The following is a 13,580-nucleotide window of genomic DNA, read 5'->3' on the forward strand; positions in this document are numbered from 1 at the left end:
AGTAACACAGTAAAGGTGTAGATGAAGAGGAAAAAAGTTTTAGAATTTTTAATGTGTGCTTGATTTTGATAAAATACCATCTATTGAATATCGGTGTATCACCACGTTAAAGATTAATATTTCTCCCCCCGCCCCTCCAGGTTATTCAGTCAGCCAGTCTGGGCAGGAAATTCTCAGCTCCCAGTCAGCTGTGTCCCAGCAGCATAGGAGGCTCTGCCCACCTCCCCACAAACCCCACCACTGCTACCTCTCTGGCCGTCCGCAAGGGCTCCCTGTGCCACCCCCCTGCCTCCTCTACCCCACCCCAACCCCAACCACCCCAGTTCATCCACTACACCCCGACTGCTGCCTACAGCGCACAGTGGTCTGGTCCTGCCCATGGTTTGTCAAACCCACACCAGGCTCCAGCTCAGCCTGGGCCTCTACTGGTCAGCACCTCCCAGCCCCTGGGTCCTTACCCCACCCAGCAGGGCCAGATTCCCGGGCAGGGCCCGCTCCAGGCTTTCCATCTATCCAGTGCCCTGCAGAAGTCAGTCAGCAACCCAGGAGGACCCAACCTGAGAACCACGTAGGGCTGGGGGTCAGGGCTGGTTTGAATCACGGCCCGACTGGACTGAACTAGTGTGGAGCGATGTGTTTTGGGCTGGATCAGCCGGAGAGGACAGATGAACTGGAGGAGCATGGAGCTTTGAGTGTCAGAAGCTGACCTGTCCAAGAGGAGAAAAGAAAAAAAGGAAAAGCAGCAGAGAAAAGAAATCAAGAAAGAGATATTAGATGTGTGATCTGGCTATCTCATCTCCACTTGCCTCTGCTTCCATCCAAGTGTGCGAGAAGCTGTCACAGACACAAATACAGCCCAACAGTCTCCCTGTCTGCTGTATTTGACTGTGGGCTTGTGATAGCCAGTCAAATGTTCAAAGGAAAAGAAAGGAAAAGACTGATGAGTGCAATGTTAAAAGGCCAAAGAGGTTCTGACAGGGTGTGGGACTGGTGTTAATAACTGTTTGTGTGTGCAGTATTGTGTATGGGCAATTACAGCTTGGTCACACTTGTTCCATTTCATGCTCTTAATTGAGTGAACAAGTGTGTACATGACGGGGCGCTAGACAGTGGTGGGACGATATAATATAAGGTTGAAGGGGAGGATTGTGGTGGCCAGCTTTTACAAAAGCCCCTCTGTCCACACAGTACCTCTACCAGAACCGGTTATTACCTCTGCTGTTCATGATTATCCAGTCTTTGAAGCATAGCAACCTTATTTTGCTAGATATTAAAATATCTAGCAAAATGTATTTTTCCTCCTCTCAGACTGAATATTAAAGGATTTCTCAAAGAAGACGTAACAATGCATTATTCCACTAAATTTAATAAGGAAACTGGTGGGCACAGGGGATGAGGGGTAGGCTTGGCTGGCCATCACATTACGCTTGTTTTGCTTTCGCTTGTTAATGTCAAACAAGAGAGAGTGCACAAGAGGCTATGACACACGTCAAACAGTGGCAGTGTTTTTGACAGAAGTTTGCATCCTTGAACTTAATTATTACTAGGAGGGATGTAAATTTCAGCAGATAAAAGCTTTAAAATCAGGTGAAAAAAGAGATGTTTAGAACTGTGTCTGCAGTTGTTATCTTAAGTTTAATCAGTTCAGGAAGTGGGTTTTTTCAGTATTCAGAAGTGTTTCTTAACCATTTAAAGCACAAAGGATATCAAGAACAAATCAAACTAATGCACACTGAGAATAGGTGTAGCTCAGCACTTGTGACTTGTCAGCTTGAGAAAAGTTGTGACAGTTTCTCGTCTGTTACTTTCTGCATCGTGTTCCTCCCTAGTTCTGACAAACCGTTCAAAGAGAGAGAGATAGAGGAAAGAAAGTGGGTGAAGATGGAGAGTGTTTGTGTGACGTAACAGCCAAACACCACCTCTGTTTCCTGTTAGTTAGGAGTATATGTTGCTAGAGCACTGGATGGACTCAACAGATGCTTCTGCACACCGAAACACACTCTTCACCATCACGACTCCACCCCTTCCTCCATCGCTCTCTCACACCTCTCTGTTGCCATTTAAAGCAATAACAGGAGAAACCTTTTAGAGGAGAAAAAGCCCAAACATGAGAGAGCTCAATGTGAAAAAGTGGCCTTGTTATCAGAATAATATCAGAGTCCCTGTACAGTTTCTATTTACTTTTTAGACTGTCAGCTATGATGATTCCATTTTGTTGTTTTATTTTGGTTTTGTTTAATTGGCTTTGGTTTGCTTGCTGCCCCCAGCTAGCAATCTGACACACACACACACACACACACACACACACACACACACACACACACACACACACACACACACACACAACAGTGCATGAGAAATTCTTAAAGACACACACACAGTCATGCACAGACTCATGTAAATACACACACATTGTTGGAGGCGTAGCAGCTGTTTAATGGACATAGACTCACAGACTAATGTCTCAGTTCTTAGTGTCATCATTAAGCTGGTTTCAACATTTGGGTTGAAATGGTTGCAATGTACATTATTATCATCATTATTGTTGTTAATGATTATTCTATTTAAAAAGAAACAAACAAAAAATGTGTTCTGTCGATGGACCTGTTATACATGCACATCGGTGCACGATGTGGAAACACTGTGATTATTGTTGTTTATTATTAGCAAATGTTGTTGGACGACATTAGTTTTAGGGTGAAATGTCACAAATTAAAAAAAAAACAAGAGCATACAAAGAAGGGTTTGGGGTCCTTTCACTTTCAATTCACTGCTTTCTGCGAATGGATTCTCATCAAAATGTGAAAATTGAAAACCCCTCTTTTCAATAAAAGTCCTCACGTCCATTTACTAAGGACATACTTCGAAACAAATGCCTTACCAACAACTAATCAACTGCAGTTTCAGTTCCTCTTTATAACTGATTGAATTGAAAGTTGAAACTGACCTCCAATTATAAAGAAAAACCAGAGTGAATGGCGGGATAGTCAATATTTAGATAATAAATGCTAGCTATTTTTTTTCTTAATACAGTACTTATATATCAGACACTTTAAATAGCCCTCCTCTTCCCTTTCTCCCCTGGTTTTGTTAGATGAATGTGAATGTATAAACCAATGGTGTCCATTTTAATGTACTTGAAAAAAAAAAAAACCTGTCTTTTATTTTTGCTCTCTTTTGCATCCCCCTCCCTCCCTAGAGCCTCCGGTGAGTAGTGGAGGTATTTAACTAGTGCCTTGCATCCTTCCTGTTGCTTCTTTGTTTTGGGGTCAAGGACTTGGGTTAAAGTAAGCACAGCATGTGTGGAGAGTTGTTGGGTGTCACTTTGAAGTTGATGGTCGGATCTGGTTAGTGGAGCAGGGATTCAGTAATAATGGCTTCCGTTGTTGGTTTGTGGTTGGAGCAACTTAAGACTTTGAATTGATAGAAAGATGATTGACTTCTTTCCTGCTGCCATGTAAACCAGTGAGACTGACCGCTGAAGACTGGGAGAGTGGCGTATGACGTCAGTGTTGTTTCTTTGAAGAGAGGCCCCGTGCTGTGCTTTACCAACGAGTGAGGCCTGGCTGTGTCTCAGGCCCAGTTACACCACCAACAGGATGAAAGATGGAGAGAGAACATGACGCTTCATCAGTGCCATTTTTTTTTCAGGGTTTTAAATGTAGATACGAGCGGGGGTAGGGGAGGGTTCTGTTTTAAGGAGGGAGTTGTTGAAGATTGTATTTGAAGCTTGGACCACTCTGTACTTTAGAGGCATTGACCCCAGTGCAGCATACAGTCAGGAGAGGATGCATTGATACAGTGATTTAAAGTTACTTTCATTTTAATGTTGACATATCTCTAGTGTCATATGGATTTAATACCAAAACGTAAATCTTTTTTTTTTTTTAAACTTCTGTGTGAAATTAGCTGAAATCAAATTACATAGGTTAAAATAGTGTTGAGTGCATGATGCTAATCGCCGTGGGCTCTGGATTCAGTTTCTTGCTCTGGTTTTGTGCAGTTTTATTATTTTGTAATGAATGGTGATTGCAGACATTTTCCATAGACAAACTATACTATCCTATAGACTTTACAGAGTGTAACATAGTAACTGACCAAATCTGCTTCATCAGATCTGATCCTGATTTGAGTGTTACTGAATCACGTTTTTTTTTTCCTAAATGAGATCATTAGAGTGAAATGAGTACCAGGATAAAAAGAAACACGGAAATCTCATGTGAAATAACCAGAACTGTCAAAACTTGCAGGAACCCATCACTCTTGGGAAGAAGCTGATTGAGAAGAGTTGAGTGTTAACACATTGTAATGTAATTATTATTATCCCTCTAGGAAAACTGTTGGATATCTCACCTTTTATAACCAAAAAGCATTCATGAGGCCAGTAGCACTCTGCTGTCCTCTTAACAGATTTGGTTGGAATGCCTCCTCATCTGAGAGTTGCTGCTAGTGGGCAAAAAAGCTTAAGGTATGAATATTGTCTCATCCACTCTTATTCCCACTGTATGTATTTGATGCTGCACCATTGGGGGTTAAATAATCCAAAAAAGTAAGCACTAACAAATGGTGGTGGTGGAGGTGGTAATGGCATTGGTGGTGACTGTGAGCACAGTGATGGTGATGATTGTACTGGTGGAGGGGATGGTGGTGAAAATGACAGAAGTGATGGTGATGATTGAGTTATGGAGGTTTTAGATTCAAGGCCTTTGACACCCTGCCCTGTTTTCTCTTTTCATTTGTCGGTGCAAGTGAAACATATCTGGTACAAACTTTTGACATTCACTTAAAAACCTAGCATCTTTTTTTTTTTGCTGGGGATTGGGTGTTCTGGAGTCACATAAAAATATTATGAAAAGGTTACTTTGTAAAGTTTGTACAAAAAAACATTGCTTTTGCCTGTTTTTGTGATATTTTCCATTTTCTCATGAATAATAATGCAACATTTTTACTACTAGGCAAGTTTGGTTGAAGCTGTGAATAATCATTGAGCCACTTTGCTTTAGTTCTGGTTTTGAACATTCTGTCAAATCTTCATTGATATCACCAACTCAGTGCCATTTGACTTGTCGTCAGTAGAGTGGAACCATCAGTGGTGAAGATTAAGAAAAAGAAAACGGAGTGTAATTACCTACTGTTACTCACTGGAGCTGTTTTGGTTGCCAGGTAACATCCTGGATTTTCACTTAGCAACTTCTTGAGCCTCAAATGATTTCCACAGTAGAGGTTTGATACTATTTTGCCGTGTCTCTACTCATTACTATGAAAGGAATGCCTTCTGTGCAATGGCTGCAATGCAATATTATTTAAAGTTAGAGTTTGCTGTCAAGCCCTGAGGTTACAGTGGGGTTTAGAGGACTCATGTTTTTTTTAAAAGCTTCTGGAGTTCAGTGGGTGCAAAGGTTTTTTTGGAGCTGTAGTGGATGGCTCTTACTGTGAAAGGCTTAGGAGTTCTCCAATGCGGGCACTCTTTATTGTGAAGTTTCCTGACATTCAAGTGGAAGAACAGAATTCATTTGGTGACACATGTAGAGTGTAGCAATAGTTGTTTGAACTCACTTCACATTAGCATCAGATGTAGTTTCTGTTGGTGTTCTATAGTTTTTTGCCTGTTCAGGACTCGCTTACCCTTTATGCTTTTTACTGTAGAAGTGCCCACAAAAAAAAGCCTTTTCATGCACCAACAGATCAAACACACACACATTCATTCAGTGCATCTCCTCGCTGTTTTCTTGTAGCTTCCTCCTGTGGAATGACGTCGAGTCTCAACTTTCTCTGACTGTTACTGAAAGCTTTTTTTCTCAACATGTTGATTATGTTTCTGTTCTCACATTTTATTTTTTATTTCTCACTCATTTTATCTGCAGTTTTAATGTCTCTAGTGGCACCTAATTTAATTCAATGGTTTTGTTTTTCTGTATCGTGTTTGACATTGTACAAAGTGGTTGAATAAAAAAAACGTGGGTGAATGAATGAAAGAAAAACAAAAAAATACATGTAGGGAGTCATCAGCAGCCTTTAATGGTATGTTTTGCACTAAGTATAGAGTGTTCAAGCTTCATATTAAAAAAAAAACTTTGCGCTTTGCGCTACAATACAATGAAATTTGTTACTTTATTTGTAAAAACTTAATAAATAAAAATTGTTTAAATGAATGAGAGTGCTTGAACTTTGATGAAGTACTCAGCGTGTTAAATCAGTGTTGACTAGTGAAAAATTATGTCTGTGCTTTTTGTATTTTGTAAAATAATGTCTTTTACAGGTCTCTGGGTCATGATGAAGCACCAGAACAACTTCAATAAAAGATAAACAGATGGACGGACAGGTGCACAGGTACACAATGACAGGGACAAACAATAGAAGTGAAGAGAAAAGAGTTAATGTTTCATGATCTTGTAATATTCTCTCTGTGTTTTGGGACTTCTTCAGACGTTACATGTACTCCTGTAATGGTCTCAGTCTCACCAAGCAAAAAGCAATGGATTTTTTTATTGCCTTTCTTGATTGCTTTGGATAGTGATAACATGCAATACTTTTTATTTTAGCTGACTGCTCTGCTTTTTAATTACAAGTCTTGTAATGGCTCAGATGTAATATATCATGGAAGTTTTTGCTGCAGCTACATAGCCAACGTTAGCATTAACAGTTGTTTACTTACCAGTCTAAAATGTTCAAAGTTCAACATCCAACATTATTCCTTGCAGCACCAATGTTAACTCTTGTTGTGTGTAAACTTCTCTCACTTCTTTTCTTCTACTGAAGTTAGCATGCTAACCAGCTAGCCCTGGCCCATCCCATCTCATAATACCACTTTGCAAAAGTGAGTCACTAAAGCATTGTCTGCCCTCAGTCCAACATGAGCGGATGAAAAAGCAGAGCTGCCCAGAGGGAGAATTCTAACCTCTTGTCTTGCAGTGATGGCTGAAGCTCTTGGTAAGTAAACAGCTATTAATGCTAACATTGGCTATGTAGCGATAGCGAAAACGTACACCTACCACCTTTAAATGTGGAGAGTTTTGCTAGTAGTCTCTTGGGTAGAATCCATCTGAAAAGTGGAGTAAAACAAATCTTCTTTCCACCTAATTGTATAAATACAGTATTAGAATAACACCCTAGACTCTACTATATCAAAATCACACTTAAAGGTTTTTCTTCCCCCTGATCAAAATTACATGTTGCAGTACTTGTTCTCTCCACATGGCTGCAGCACTTATCTTTATTAGCTGTTCAACCTGCAGGATTTACTGTATATGTTGGTCTGCGTCTTCCTTATCCTGAACAAATTAAACATGCTTCTTGCTTCAGGGCCAATCAGGAAACAGCTCGTTGTGAGGTGTGAATCCTGTATAATCTGTCACTATGGATACAGTGAAAATAACATGGTTGGCCCCGTGAAAAAGAGGCCTAGGGGAGGAAGGGAGGAAGGAAAATGAGACTTACCGGTAGATTTTAACAATAAATTTCCATCATGCTCTTTTCCTGCTATGATATGAATACTTCACTGTAAAAAATGTAACACTTTGGGTTGGGGACTTTATTCTGCTACAAGAGAAAAAACATCCTCTAGTTGTCATTTTTTGTAGTGAGAGACCTGATTTTCAGTGGACTGTGAACCACAGCCAAGTGCAGGGTTTATAGGTGAACTCACACAAGATTTACATGTAGAGGTGTGTATCCTGTAGCTGGAGGAAAAAACAAACCATTTAAATGCTTTACCCCATAACCACATTTTTGAAAATTATTATAAATGCCTCTTAGTTCTAGTAGAGTCTACAGAGAGTAAAGACAAAATGTGAGAAACTAAACCCACAACTTCATATATGCGTAAACTGTTTACAGCATGAATGAGGTGTTACATGCCCCCGTCAAAATAAATCTCCCACACACATTTGGCTTCTTTAAGGTCAGATAAAAGTCAGATGGATGGCATTTGCATCTACGAAGAATAATTGATTCATTGTGTGTCAGCTTTTACAGGAGGCAGACAGAGTGAGAGAAAATCATCACCCACCACATGCTGGTACATTTTGACTATGATAATAGCGTGATGCCTTCTCACTCATGCATTCTAAATCTGGCAGGAAACCACCGACATTTGGGGTCCTGCTCGGCTGAGTGGCTTGTGAATTTTGGGATTTACCCTTTGCCGACGCCTGAGGACAACAATGACCTTGCTTACACCAGAAACAGAGGTGAATAATTAAGTAGCAGTCAGCTTAAGCTTTCACTGAGCACCTAATGGAGCGCTGAAGACAAGGTAATGATCTTTGTGTTGTTGAGCTAGAGGCTGAATCAACTGTTAGTTGACTTAAATATTAATATAAATAAAATATATTAAATATATTAAGTGGATGATTTGAGCTGAGAAATACTCAGAAGCAGTATAAAACAACCTGAGAGACATAACATGTAAACAGTTCACTTACACAACATAATTATATATAAATACAGGAAATGATCTCTGCTCTGCAAAGTCTCGAGAATGATTGAACTAAATGAAAGTGGGAATAAATAAAATAATTGAGCAAATTTTGTATTTCTAAAAGAAGCTAGAGGAGAGCAGAAGTGAATGGATGGGACATGAGGCTTGTGATGTCAACGTAAATAGGATCTTTTTGTGTGTTCAGTACTCTTCGCCTCCATCTATTCAGCCTGTTGTCATGATCAATTAGTAGACTTACATCAGAGTGGCCCTTTTTTTTTGTCCTACAGCAGGATGAAATAAAAGGACAGGAGAAGGCGAGGGAGGGGAGAGAAATGGTGGTAAGGCGAGAGAGAAAGAGATTGGGGGGGGGGGGGTCTTTAGATGTCATGTGTGTGGGAGAAAGTACAAACGCACAGACTGCAGACAGAGAGAACAGCCAGTTCTATGCCTCAGTTTATGTAAATGTTACATGAATAAGCTGTGGATCTTTTTACTGTATGAATGTACTGTATATATGCGCATAAAAACTTTATTTACTTCATTTTTTATCTCAACAATTAGTATGTAGAGACAAAATAAGTGGTGCTTTATCTCATATGCATCTTTTTATGTCTGTTTATTGAGCTTATTTTAAATGTTGCTATGTAGAACTGTATTTTAGCATAGGTAGAAATTTATATAGAAGATTGATAACCTCCACTTTACTCCACACTGTAGAGACGTGTGATTTGGCAGTCACATAAACTGACTGTAATGATAGGATGTTCACCAGATAACTGCCACAACAATGTCACACCGTCAGATCTGGAAATCCTGCAGCCAGGTCAACAGACTACTGCATGAGAAAAATAATCCCACCGCAATGACTAATTCAAGCAATTAGCAGTTACTGTAAGGTTTATGTAGCATTTAAGCAGTAAGTCCTATTAGCAGCTGTGAGGCTATACTGCAGAGTTTAAGCTAAATGCTAATCATGCTCACAATGACAATGCTAACACGTTGATATTAAGATGGTGCAATGTGTGCCATGTTCACTGTCATAGTTTAGCATTAACAGCATTAACATTTGCTAATTAGCATTAAACATTAAGTACAGTTGAGGCTGATGGCAATTAATGTTGGTCGTAAATTAAAGTGCTGGACAAATTAAATATTTGAGCCAATATGAAAACTTATCAAAGTTGTTGCATATCATCCTGAGGGAACATGAATGTCTGTACTATCTTTCATTGCAATCCATCCAAAAGTCAGTCTGAACCAAAGCTGTTAACTTTTAACAGCGACAGACTTGCATTGCATTCCCCCGGAACCATACTGCTGATGTGGCCAATGATAATAACGTTTCAGTTCAATATTATCATGAATCTGAGAAAAAAAAAAAAAAAGAAATTTAAAAAAGCAAAAGACAAACACATAGAGAGAAATGCAGAGCATGGGATAACAAGCAGTGTTTTCTTTGAGGCAGTGTTTAGTCTTTACATCAGCCTGTGACAATTTATTTGACAGTGATATATTACTGTTTAACAATACTACACAAACATATGTAATCATCCTATAATAGTCCACTGTCAGCTAAACAGAAATACCATGAGACTATTTAAAACATGGGAAGATGCACTATACTGGTATCATATGTCTAAACCAGTTGTTATTGCTGTGGTGGGACTTGTGTGATTGTTGTAATACATATAAACACAGATAAATACTTATTACATAACCTTTTTAGCTGACTGAGAGTTTCCATGAGGGCCTAATGAAGGGCTGTGTGTCTCTCTCTCTCTCTCTCTCTCTCTCTCTCTCTCTCTCTCTCTGTGTGTGTGTGTGTGTGTGTGTTTACTAAACAGAGGTCACCCTTGCATTTTTTTTTGTCCTTGCAAACATGCCCCTGTGTGGAATCAAGTGTCTGTTAGTTTCGTGTTGTGGCTTTAAATTTAGACTTACAATAATACAATAAATAATATAAGAATTTATTTTAGTGTTCTCACCAAAGGTTTGTGACATTAAGATGTTATTAAATCACAATTGGATTTATAATGCGTCTTCCTTCTTGTTCCCCCCTCTTTTTTCTTCTTACTTATTTGCTCTTTCATTAACCCATCAGACGCTCGCCACTTACCTCCAGCTGCCCCTCGAATGAAGCATTTTTAACCTTGTAACTATAGCTGTGGACCAGGATGCTAGTGAAGTGGAAACACTGCTGCTGACTAATGACCTTGGTAAATGCAGGTTAGTACTGACTTTGCTCAGCAGTGGAGGCAGCAGCAGGCAGAGCAGTGCGTTGACCATCTTTCGTGATGTTAAATGCTCATCTGAGCTGGTGTGTGGTCTGACAAAACTCTGTTTGTTTCCCTTTTCTAAATGACTCTGAGGTGTGCAGTGAGTACAACAGATTATGAGGAAAATTCTTTATTGAGTGCATTTTACTGTGAAAATATTTCTTTAAAAATAGCATGAAATCTTTTTCATTTGGTTCTGACATTAACATGAGACACTTCTCTCACTGTGTTTCAATGTAAAACACAGAAAAGAAAAAATAATCACCTGCATGTTTGCAGTGTTGGACTAGCTTTAAGACAAATCCTATCCCACCCCCATGCAGTAGCGATGATGTTGCAACCTCGGCGTGTTTAGTGTAATCGTGTAGCTGTGTAAGCAGAGGCTGCAAGTTAGCACCGGGCAATGTGGGCTCCTGAGTGGAGTCATCACAGGTTCCTGCTGCCTCCTCCTGTGGCCTGAGAGCAGCAGCAGCAGCAGCCTCTGTCCCCTTGTCTGTTTACACGGCCCAGATTAACCTGGCACTGAGTTTTAAATGGTGCACCGGTTAGTCTGCAGACAGAGTGCATGTCTGTGTGTGTACGTGTCCTCTGTGTGCGTTTGTTTGTGTCAGCCTAATGGGAGTTTGTGTGTGTTTAAATAGACTGGAGGAGCTGGAGTGTAGCTGAACACAAACAAACACTGTGTATCTCTATACAGACCATCCATCCAGCAGCTAAAAGGTCACAGGAAGAGAGACCTAATCCTGCAAAAGTGCCACTGAGCAAGGCACTGAAAAGTCTGTAACAACATAAGTCCACAGTTGAATCCTGCTCTCCTCCTCCTAAAAGATCAAACTTTTATATTTTAATTTCTAACTCCATTTACCATAGTAACAGCAGCCAGGAGGGGGAAGCCCTCATAGTTTCAAATCACCTGAAACTAAAGATTTTAGAGAGTGAGAGGTGTGTGTGTGTGTGTAGGAGAGGAAATGAAATGCAAAACCAGGGAAGAGTGAGAGCAACTCATCCTGACATAAGCTCACAGCTTTCGCACGCATAAGGGACCACACAAGATTTTCAAAATTGTTCAACCTCGAACACCCACATGCGATTATCTAACGGTGTTATGCTCAGAAAGATTTTCTCTTAAGGAAATAAACAGAATGTATTATCCTGTACAGTGCTGTGCTTTCTTACAGTGCGTGCTGCGGTTTCTGAATCTACAGCTTCCTTGGTAAAATCAACTTCAAAGTGTGCTGTAAAAGTGCAGATTGCCAGCCATAAACCATATCAGAAAGAGGTTGTGAAAGAGAAACACACTCATTTTAACTGCTGCTATACTGCAGAAATAAATGAGCATCAGAATTGAAATGAGCAGACTGTCCCTCGATTTTAGGGGCTTAACTTTACTCTTGTTTTCCTGCCATGAAAGTATAGCCAGGAATGGACTGTTTCCAAATTACACAATGACAACTAACATGTTCAGTTAAAAGGGTAATGCTGGTTGATCCTGTATTTCCTGGTATTAAAATACACACTAGCATACAGAGATGTACATTCATCCAAACACACACACACACACACACACACACACACACACACACACACACACACACTACAGTAGCTATAAACAGGTTTTTCTTCAAGTCATAAGGTTGAGAGACACCCTTAAACCAACACTCACTAACTGCAAGAAAAACTCACGTCACTTATTTACAGCAAGTTCTGGTGGTCACACGTGGTTGATAAAACTTGGACACACACACACACACACACACATACACATACTACTAACATATCCTCAGCATCTAGAAACCAGAAACCCATTAATGTGTTTGTGTTTTCTGCATCTGTGAAAATACTGAAATAGATAGTGTGTGTGTTCAGAGACAGTAGTAAGACTGTTTATATTCAATTAGTGAACTCTGGGCAAGCTGTGTTTTTCCAGGTGCTTCTGTGTGTCTGTGTGTGTGTGTTTTATGGTCCTGAGAACCTTTAAGATACAATCTGGCCTTGACCAGTAGACTTTGCTATGATAAACCTGTTCCTTATTACAGATTACAAGGGGAGGGGCAGGGGAAGTTGAGGGCTAAAGGTTTTGTGTTTGTGTGTGTTTGTGTGTGTGTGTGTGTATGTGTGTGTGTGTGTGTGTGTAGTGGAGGAGGGGAGGTGTACTATCAGTAAAGCAGAGTTTCATATGTATGTGTTCTCTGTAGACAGAGTGTAGTTTGTCTGATGCGACACAGTGAGCTCTGTGGTTATTACAGTGATCTGTACATTAGATATTGTGCACAGCTAATGGGCCTGGACAGAGCTAATCACTTGTAAATGCAAGCTGGCTCTGAAGTGACAGCACACACACATACACACACTCACACAGAAAAAGCTTGTGTAGCTGCTGAGTGGCCTTCTCTACCGGCAGTAAAAGCACTCAGTGTAATGTCCAGTATTTTCAGTGGGCCACTGTTGTATTGGTCTGGCTGTGAAATATTTCACTATGAATTAAACATGATGGGAGTCCAATATGCTAACAACAAAGGCTCCCAATATTTTCAACCTGCTGACGAAGCCGCTTCTAATCTGCAGTAAAACGTCATGTTCAGGCAGGAGTCTGAATTTTGGAGGAGGCTTCCTTCTATGATTCTTTCCTTCTTTTTGTCAGTCCATCCACTCATCAACTACTGGATGACCAGACATTAAACTTTATACTGACATTCATGGCACCCAGAGGATGAACCCTAAAGACTTTGGTGACATTTGTGGTTTTGAGTTTAACGTCTCAAAGTCGATTGGATGGATTGCGATGAACTTTTGCACACTCTTTCTCACTCCCCTCACAGGAACATGCTGCCCCCTTTGCTGTAGACTGGGAATTTTTAAACCATAATCAAAGTGTCACTGTT

At 40.2% G+C, this 13,580-nt stretch overlaps 1 protein-coding gene across 1 annotated transcript in view; it reads left to right on the top strand.

Annotated features, from left to right (window-relative positions):
* Positions 1-6,152, top strand: part of wnk1b (WNK lysine deficient protein kinase 1b) — an 87,966-nt gene extending 81,814 nt beyond the window's left edge. The window contains exon 39 of the mRNA XM_051077585.1: positions 141-6,152. Within this exon, the coding sequence (XP_050933542.1) occupies positions 141-572 (432 nt within the window). The 3' untranslated portion in view covers positions 573-6,152. The remainder of the gene's footprint in view (positions 1-140) is intronic.
* Positions 6,153-13,580: the final 7,428 nt, after the last annotated feature.

Source organism: Lates calcarifer, linkage group LG18, assembly GCF_001640805.2.
Source record: "Lates calcarifer isolate ASB-BC8 linkage group LG18, TLL_Latcal_v3, whole genome shotgun sequence".
NCBI classification, from domain to species: domain Eukaryota; kingdom Metazoa; phylum Chordata; class Actinopteri; family Centropomidae; genus Lates; species Lates calcarifer.